General features: G+C 46.3%; 1 protein-coding gene across 1 annotated transcript in view; it reads right to left on the bottom strand.

The window, feature by feature from the left end:
- LOC120040322 (polymeric immunoglobulin receptor-like) overlaps nucleotides 1-5221 on the bottom strand; it is a 5956-nt gene extending 735 nt beyond the window's left edge. Inside the window, exons 1-2 of the mRNA XM_038985514.1 lie at nucleotides 5179-5221; nucleotides 1542-1865 (exon numbers count right to left, since the gene is read on the bottom strand). Of these exons, the coding sequence (XP_038841442.1) occupies nucleotides 1542-1865; nucleotides 5179-5221 (367 nt within the window). The remainder of the gene's footprint in view (nucleotides 1-1541; nucleotides 1866-5178) is intronic.
- Between the last annotated feature and the right edge of the window lie 4729 nt (nucleotides 5222-9950).

Genomic DNA, 9950 nt, shown 5'->3' with positions numbered 1-9950 from the left:
TAGACTGACTTCTCACAGCAGTCATCTGTCAATAGGAACACACATCACAACCTTAGTCTAATACTATAGACTGACTTCTCACAGCAGTCATCTGTCAATAGGAACACACATCACAACCTTAGTCTAGTACTATAGACTGACTTCTCACAGCAGTCATCTGTCAATAGGAACACACATCACAACCTTAGTCTAGTACTATAGACTGACTTCTCACAGCAGTCATCTGTCAATAGGAACACACATCACAACCTTAGTCTAATACTATAGACTGACTTCTCACAGCAGTCATCTGTCAATAGGAACACACATCACAACCTTAGTCTAATACTATAGACTGACTTCTCACAGCAGTCATCTGTCAATAGGAACACACATCACAACCTTAGTCTAGTACTATAGACTGACTTCTCACAGCAGTCATCTGTCAATAGGAACACACATCACAACCTTAGTCTAATACTATAGACTGACTTCTCACAGCAGTCATCTGTCAATAGGAACACACATCACAACCTTAGTCTAGTACTATAGACTGACTTCTCACAGCAGTCATCTGTCAATAGGAACACACATCACAACCTTAGTCTAATACTATAGACTGACTTCTCACAGCAGTCATCTGTCAATAGGAACACACATCACAACCTTAGTCTAATACTATAGACTGACTTCCCACAGCAGTCACCTGTCAATAGGAACACACATCACAACCTTAGTCTAATACTATAGACTGACTTCTCACAGCAGTCATCTGTCAATAGGAACACACATCACAACCTTAGTCTAATACTATAGACTGACTTCTCACAGCAGTCATCTGTCAATAGGAACACACATCACAACCTTAGTCTAATACTATAGACTGACTTCTCACAGCAGTCATCTGTCAATAGGAACACACATCACAACCTTAGTCTAATACTATAGACTGACTTCCCACAGCAGTCACCTGTCAATAGGAACACACATCACAACATTAGTCTAATACTATAGACTGACTTCTCACAGCAGTCATCTGTCAATAGGAACACACATCACAACCTTAGTCTAATACTATAGACTGACTTCTCACAGCAGTCATCTGTCAATAGGAACACACATCACAACCTTAGTCTAATACTATAGACTGACTTCTCACAGCAGTCATCTGTCAATAGGAACACACATCACAACCTTAGTCTAATACTATAGACTGACTTCTCACAGCAGTCATCTGTCAATAGGAACACACATCACAACCTTAGTCTAGTACTATAGACTGACTTCTCACAGCAGTCACCTGTCAATAGGAACACACATCACAACCTTAGTCTAATACTATAGACTGACTTCTCACAGCAGTCATCTGTCAATAGGAACACACATCACAACCTTAGTCTAGTACTATAGACTGACTTCTCACAGCAGTCACCTGTCAATAGGAACACACATCACAACCTTAGTCTAATACTATAGACTGACTTCATTGACTAGTGGTACTGATCATGTGATAACATATGTAGCTAAATTCATTTAATAAAGTTAAAGTAAAAGTCTCTCACCCTTCTTCACATCCAGCTCTACCTTGGTATAACTGTCAGGTATATTAGGTTTGTCCACTCCACACCAGTAGGTCCCTTCATCTTGTCTGGTCAGTTGTCTGATGATCACCTTGAAGTAGTTTCTTCCAGTGATGTCATACAGAGAGAATCTACCACTGTGGAACCAGGTGTTATTCAATCCAGTTTGTATTTGATACTTACAAATCCAACTAAACTGCCCAACGCAGAAATATTTCTCATGACTTCTTTCTTCTGTGGAATAATGACAGTCGATGATGACAGTTCCTCCAGAGTATCCTGTCACTTTGAAGGAGCTCAAACAACCTGTCAATCAGACAAGAGAAAATACCTCTTGGTTTCGTGTTTTGTAATACTAATCAAATAAAATCAAATAAAAGTTAATTTGTCACGTGCGCCGAATACAACAGGTGTAGACCTTACAGTGAAATGCTTACTTACAAGCCCCTAACAAATTAAAGTAAAAAATAGGTATTAGTATAGATAAGTAAAGAAATAAAACATCAAAATGACAGTGAAAATAACAGTAGCGAGGCTGTATACAGGTGGTACCGGTACAGAGACAGTGTGGAGGCTATATACAGGTGGTACCGGTACAGAGACAGTGTGGAGACTATATACAGGTGGTACCGGTACAGAGACAGTGTGGAGACTATATACAGGTGGTACCGGTACAGAGACAGTGTGGAGACTATATACAGGTGGTACCGGTACAGAGACAGTGTGGAGACTATATACAGGTGGTACCGGTACAGAGTCAATGTGGAGACTATATACAGGTGGTACCGGTACAGAGACAGTGTGGAGACTATATACAGGTGGTACCGGTACAGAGACAGTGTGGAGACTATATACAGGTGGTACCGGTACAGAGACAGTGTGGAGACTATATACAGGTGGTACCGGTACAGAGACAGTGTGGAGGCTGTATACAGGTGGTACCGGTACAGAGACAGTGTGGAGGCTGTATACAGGTGGTACCGGTACAGAGACAGTGTGGAGACTATATACAGGTGGTACCGGTACAGAGACAGTGTGGAGACTATATACAGGTGGTACCGGTACAGAGACAGTGTGGAGGCTATATACAGGTGGTACCGGTACAGAGACAGTGTGGAGGCTATATACAGGTGGTACCGGTACAGAGACAGTGTGGAGGCTGTATACAGGTGGTACCGGTACAGAGACAGTGTGGAGGCTGTATACAGGTGGTACCGGTACAGAGACAGTGTGGAGACTATATACAGGTGGTACCGGTACAGAGACAGTGTGGAGACTATATACAGGTGGTACCGGTACAGAGACAGTGTGGAGGCTATATACAGGTGGTACCGGTACAGAGACAGTGTGGAGGCTATATACAGGTGGTACCGGTACAGAGACAGTGTGGAGACTATATACAGGTGGTACCGGTACAGAGACAGTGTGGAGACTATATACAGGTGGTACCGGTACAGAGACAGTGTGGAGACTATATACAGGTGGTACCGGTACAGAGACAGTGTGGAGACTATATACAGGTGGTACCGGTACAGAGTCAGTGTGGAGGCTATATACAGGTGGTACCGGTACAGAGACAGTGTGGAGGCTATATACAGGTGGTACCGGTACAGAGACAGTGTGGAGGCTATATACAGGTGGTACCGGTACAGAGACAGTGTGGAGGCTGTATACAGGTGGTACCGGTACAGAGACAGTGTGGAGGCTGTATACAGGTGGTACCGGTACAGAGACAGTGTGGAGGCTGTATACAGGTGGTACCGGTACAGAGACAGTGTGGAGGCTGTATACAGGTGGTACCGGTACAGAGACAGTGTGGAGGCTATATACAGGTGGTACCGGTACAGAGACAGTGTGGAGGCTATATACAGGTGGTACCGGTACAGAGACAGTGTGGAGACTATATACAGGTGGTACCGGTACAGAGACAGTGTGGAGGCTATATACAGGTGGTACCGGTACAGAGACAATGTGGAGACTATATACAGGTGGTACCGGTACAGAGACAGTGTGGAGGCTATATACAGGTGGTACCGGTACAGAGACAGTGTGGAGGCTATATACAGGTGGTACCGGTACAGAGACAGTGTGGAGGCTATATACAGGTGGTACCGGTACAGAGACAATGTGGAGACTATATACAGGTGGTACCGGTACAGAGACAGTGTGGAGGCTGTATACAGGTGGTACCGGTACAGAGACAGTGTGGAGACTATATACAGGTGGTACCGGTACAGAGACAGTGTGGAGACTATATACAGGTGGTACCGGTACAGAGTCAGTGTGGAGGCTATATACAGGTGGTACCGGTACAGAGACAGTGTGGAGGCTATATACAGGTGGTACCGGTACAGAGACAGTGTGGAGGCTATATACAGGTGGTACCGGTACAGAGACAGTGTGGAGGCTGTATACAGGTGGTACCGGTACAGAGACAGTGTGGAGGCTGTATACAGGTGGTACCGGTACAGAGACAGTGTGGAGGCTGTATACAGGTGGTACCGGTACAGAGACAGTGTGGAGGCTGTATACAGGTGGTACCGGTACAGAGACAGTGTGGAGGCTGTATACAGGTGGTACCGGTACAGAGACAGTGTGGAGGCTATATACAGGTGGTACCGGTACAGAGACAGTGTGGAGGCTATATACAGGTGGTACCGGTACAGAGACAGTGTGGAGACTATATACAGGTGGTACCGGTACAGAGACAGTGTGGAGGCTATATACAGGTGGTACCGGTACAGAGACAATGTGGAGACTATATACAGGTGGTACCGGTACAGAGACAGTGTGGAGGCTATATACAGGTGGTACCGGTACAGAGACAGTGTGGAGGCTATATACAGGTGGTACCGGTACAGAGACAGTGTGGAGGCTATATACAGGTGGTACCGGTACAGAGACAATGTGGAGACTATATACAGGTGGTACCGGTACAGAGACAGTGTGGAGACTATATACAGGTGGTACCGGTACAGAGACAGTGTGGAGACTATATACAGGTGGTACCGGTACAGAGACAGTGTGGAGGCTGTATACAGGTGGTACCGGTACAGAGACAGTGTGGAGGCTGTATACAGGTGGTACCGGTACAGAGACAGTGTGGAGGCTATATACAGGTGGTACCGGTACAGAGACAGTGTGGAGGCTATATACAGGTGGTACCGGTACAGAGACAATGTGGAGACTATATACAGGTGGTACCGGTACAGAGACAGTGTGGAGACTATATACAGGTGGTACCGGTACAGAGACAGTGTGGAGACTATATACAGGTGGTACCGGTACAGAGACAGTGTGGAGGCTATATACAGGTGGTACCGGTACAGAGACAGTGTGGAGACTATATACAGGTGGTACCGGTACAGAGACAGTGTGCAGGGGCACCGGTTAGTTGGGCTAATTGAGGTAATATGTACATGTAGGTAGATTTAAAGTGACTATGCATAGATAATACATTTACTTACGGTTAGGATTCCTACACCAGTGGCATCCTCAAATTATACACACAGTACATACATACACACCATAGTGTTTCCTGATCTGTAGTAGCAGCCTTTATAAGAAAACTAACTGGATGTTATTACATTGTTATAGAGAGTTATAACAAGCTAATTACCTGTCATGAATGAGAGGAGGATGACTATCAGCAGGATCCTCATCTTGTTGTGTTCCAGGTTGGTCCAGGTGTCTATAGGTCCTGATATAATGCTGTGTTCTCTCCAGGTTGGTCCAGGTGTCTATAGGTCCTGATATAATGCTGTGTTCTCTCCAGGTTGGTCCAGGTGTCTATAGGTCCTGATATAATGCTGTGTTCTCTCCAGGTTGGTCCAGGTGTCTATAGGTCCTGATATAATGCTGTGTTCTCTATAGGTTGGTCCAGGTGTCTATAGGTCCTGATATAATGCTGTGTTCTCTCCAGGTTGGTCCAGGTGTCTATAGGTCCTGATATAATGCTGTGTTCTCTCCAGGTTGGTCCAGGTGTCTATAGGTCCTGATATAATGTTGTGTTCTCTCCAGGTTGGTCCAGGTGTCTATAGGTCCTGATATAATGCTGTGTGTCCAAGTCTACAACTCTCTCTGTTCTCTCTCTACTTACACAAACTTAAATACAAACGTAATGTACTTTATGTACTCTCTCTCTCTCTCTCTCTCCCTCTCTCACTCACTCGTTGCACTCGTAGAACTATGTACTTCCCTATTTCTGCATGTCTCTCTCTCTAAACCCTCCTACGAAGTGTTATTTCTGACAGACACTTCCTCTTCCTCCTAAACCAATCACATCTCTGTTCCTACATCACATAGAAGAGAGAGAGAGGAAGGTTGAAAAAGAGATCAGTGAGAAAAAGAGAGAGATTAATCCTCTATGGATCATAGTACAGAAACACATTCATACACTCTCATTCAGACTGGAGGCTGTCTACAGAGGAGAGAGACAGGGTTATTCTGCCGTTCAGAGGTAGTTAAAATACAGTACCCGGTGTATGTATAGAATGATAAGGCAAGACGGCCTCCCGCTGTTCAGAGGTAGTTAAAATACAGTACCCGGTGTATGTAAAGAATGATAAGGCAAGACGGCCTCCCGCTGTTCAGAGGTAATTAAAATACAGTACCCGGTGTATGTAAAGAATGATAAGGCAAGACGGCCTCCCGCTGTTCAGAGGTAGTTAAAATACAGTACCCGGTGTATAGAATGATAAGGCAAGATGGCCTCCCGCTGTTCAGAGGTAGTTAAAATACAGTACCCGGTGTATGTATAGAATGATAAGGCAAGACGGCCTCCCGCTGTTCAGAGGTAGTTAAAATACAGTACCCGGTGTATGTAAAGAATGATAAGGCAAGACGGCCTCCCGCTGTTCAGAGGTAGTTAAAATACAGTACCCGGTGTATGTATAGAATGATAAGGCAAGATGGCCTCCCGCTGTTCAGAGGTAGTTAAAATACAGTACCCGGTGTATGTATAGAATGATAAGGCAAGACGGCCTCCCGCTGTTCAGAGGTAGTTAAAATACAGTACCCGGTGTATGTAAAGAATGATAAGGCAAGACGGCCTCCCGCTGTTCAGAGGTAGTTAAAATACACTACCCGGTGTATGTATAGAATGATAAGGCAAGATGGCCTCCCGCTGTTCAGAGGTAGTTAAAATACAGTACCCGGTGTATGTATAGAATGATAAGGCAAGACGGCCTCCAGCTGTTCAGAGGTAGTTAAAATACAGTACCCGGTGTATGTATAGAATGATAAGGCAAGACGGCCTCCCGCTGTTCAGAGGTAGTTAAAATACAGTACCCGGTGTATGTATAGAATGATAAGGCAAGACGGCCTCCCGCTGTTCAGAGGTAATTAAAATACAGTACCCGGTGTATGTATAGAATGATAAGGCAAGACGGCCTCCCGCTGTTCAGAGGTAGTTAAAATACAGTACCCGGTGTATGTATAGAATGATAAGGCAAGACGGCCTCCAGCTGTTCAGAGGTAGTTAAAATACAGTACCCGGTGTATGTAAAGAATGATACGGCAAGACGGCCTCCCGCTGTTCAGAGGTAGTTAAAATACAGTACCCGGTGTATGTATAGAATGATAAGGCAAGACGGCCTCCAGCTGTTCAGAGGTAGTTAAAATATAGTACAGTGTGTATGGAAAGAATGATAAGGCAAGAAAAGATCACAAAATGAAGCTCCTTATGGAAAATCAAGAGACAGTTTTTGCTGACTATTATAAAAATGGAAACATCAACAACCTCATCTTCCACACAAACCATCCCCTGGCATGGCACAGTGCTATATTAACCAGACCATCCCCTGGCATGGCACAGTGCTATATTAACCAGACCATCCCCTGGCATGGCACAGTGCTATATTAACCAGACCATCCCCTGGCATGGCACAGTGCTATATTAATCAGACCATCCCCTGGCATGGCACAGTGCTATATTAACCAGACCATTCCCTGGCATGGCACAGTGCTATATTAACCAGACCATCCCCTGGCATGGCACAGTGCTATATTAACCAGACCATCCCCTGGCATGGCACAGTGCTATATTAACCAGACCATCCCCTGGCATGGCACAGTGCTATATTAACCAGACCATCCCCTGGCATGGCACAGTGCTATATTAACCAGACCATCCCCTGGCATGGCACAGTGCTATATTAACCAGACCACCCCCTGGCATGGCACAGTGCTATATTAACCAGACCATCCCCTGGCATGGCACAGTGCTATATTAACCAGACCATCCCCTGGCATGGCACAGTGCTATATTAACCAGACCATCCCCTGGCATGGCACAGTGCTATATTAACCAGACCATCCCCTGGCATGGCACAGTGCTATATTAACCAGACCATTCCCTGGCATGGCACAGTGCTATATTAACCAGACCATCCCCTGGCATGGCACAGTGCTATATTAACCAGACCATCCCCTGGCATGGCACAGTGCTATATTAACCAGACCATCCCCTGGCATGGCACAGTGCTATATTAACCAGACCATCCCCTGGCATGGCACAGTGCTATATTAACCAGACCATCCCCTAGCATGGCACAGTGCTATATTAACCAGACCATCCCCTGGCATGGCACAGTGCTATATTAACCAGACCATCCCCTGGCATGGCACAGTGCTATATTACCAGACCATCCCCTGGCATGGCACAGTGCTATATTAACCAGACCATCCCCTGGCGTGGCACAGTGCTATATTAACCAAACCATCCCCTGGCATGGCACAGTGCTATATTAACCAGACCATCCCCTGGCATGGCACAGTGCTATATTAACCAAACCATCCCCTGGCATGGCACAGTGCTATATTAACCAGACCATCCCCTGGCATGGCACAGTGCTATATTACCAGACCATCCCCTGGCATGGCACAGTGCTATATTAACCAGACCATCCCCTGGCGTGGCACAGTGCTATATTAACCAAACCATCCCCTGGCATGGCACAGTGCTATATTAACCAGACCATCCCCTGGCATGGCACAGTGCTATATTAACCAGACCATCCCCTGGCATGGCACAGTGCTATATTAACCAGACCATCCCCTGGCATGGCACAGTGCTATATTAACCAGACCATCCCCTGGCATGGCACAGTGCTATATTAACCAGACCATCCCCTGGCATGGCACAGTGCTATATTAACCAGACCATTCCCTGGCATGGCACAGTGCTATATTAACCAGACCATCCCCTGGCATGGCACAGTGCTATATTAACCAGACCATCCCCTGGCATGGCACAGTGCTATATTAACAGGCTATATTCCACCACTGGGTGCCACCGAGGGGTGGAAACCCAGGATACTATACAATGAGGACTCTGAGTCAGCTAATATAAATCTCTATAAGTCTGGAACAGTATTGGTACAGGGCAACCACAAACAGTTTCAGCTGGACTTTCACCTAATCAAAGAATTATCCCAGCAGGAGAAGCTCTCCCTTGAGAACGATATCCCCACCCCGAGCGGGTCAGACCAGACCTCTTCATTATGTAACCCCAAGCGTAAAGTCAACCTACCAGCACAGAGTACTACCCCCTCATTGAAATGAAGGATACATTTACCCAGCTGGAGGTAATGCAGGTGGAGCTGGAACAGCAGGTGATTACACTCCAGTCAGCACAGACCCAGACAACAGTCCAGCACAACAACACCCCCTGAACCAGACCCGGAAAGCTGGAGAGAGACATATCTGCACTCTGGACTGTGGTGAGACAACTTCAACAATATAAAGCAAGAGAAGGAGAAGAACAGAGCACTAGAGGAGAGGATCAGACTGCTGGAGGAGAGGGTGAAGGGGATGGAGTGTGACAGAGAACCACCCACTAGAGAGGTGGCCACCCCCGCAGAGAAGCCAGCTGAACAGCCCACCTCAGCTCCCGACAAAAGTCTCAACACCACAGCAGAACAGTCCACACCAGACCCTGACCATAGCGTCGACATCACAGCAGAACAGACAAATGAAGAACCCCAAGCCCAGGGGATCTCACCCCCTCTGAACACCCCCCCTGTCAGCCACCCTGATAGCCCTCCTGACAACCCCCCCACACCCACTGAGGACATACACAAGACACAAATTGTACTCCTTATGGACTCAAATGGGAAATCTATACAATAAAAATAACTTTTTCCCGAACACAGTGTGTCTAAACTCTGGTATCCAAACACCCAGTGCGCCCTAGACCTTCTGTCTGAGGACCAACTAGGTTCACCTAGCCACATAATAATACACACAGGCACAAACCACCTGAGAGCACAGCAGGAAAGGGTGGCCTCAGCACTGAAGGGAGTAATTGAAAAAGCTTATTCTACTTTCCACATTGCACAAGTGGTTATCTCCACCCTGCTACCACAAAAATACTTCCACCCTGCTACCATT

This window comes from Salvelinus namaycush, unplaced genomic scaffold (assembly GCF_016432855.1).
Source record: "Salvelinus namaycush isolate Seneca unplaced genomic scaffold, SaNama_1.0 Scaffold341, whole genome shotgun sequence".
Lineage (NCBI taxonomy): Eukaryota > Metazoa > Chordata > Actinopteri > Salmoniformes > Salmonidae > Salvelinus > Salvelinus namaycush.
This window is presented reverse-complemented; position numbering and strand designations above follow the sequence as displayed.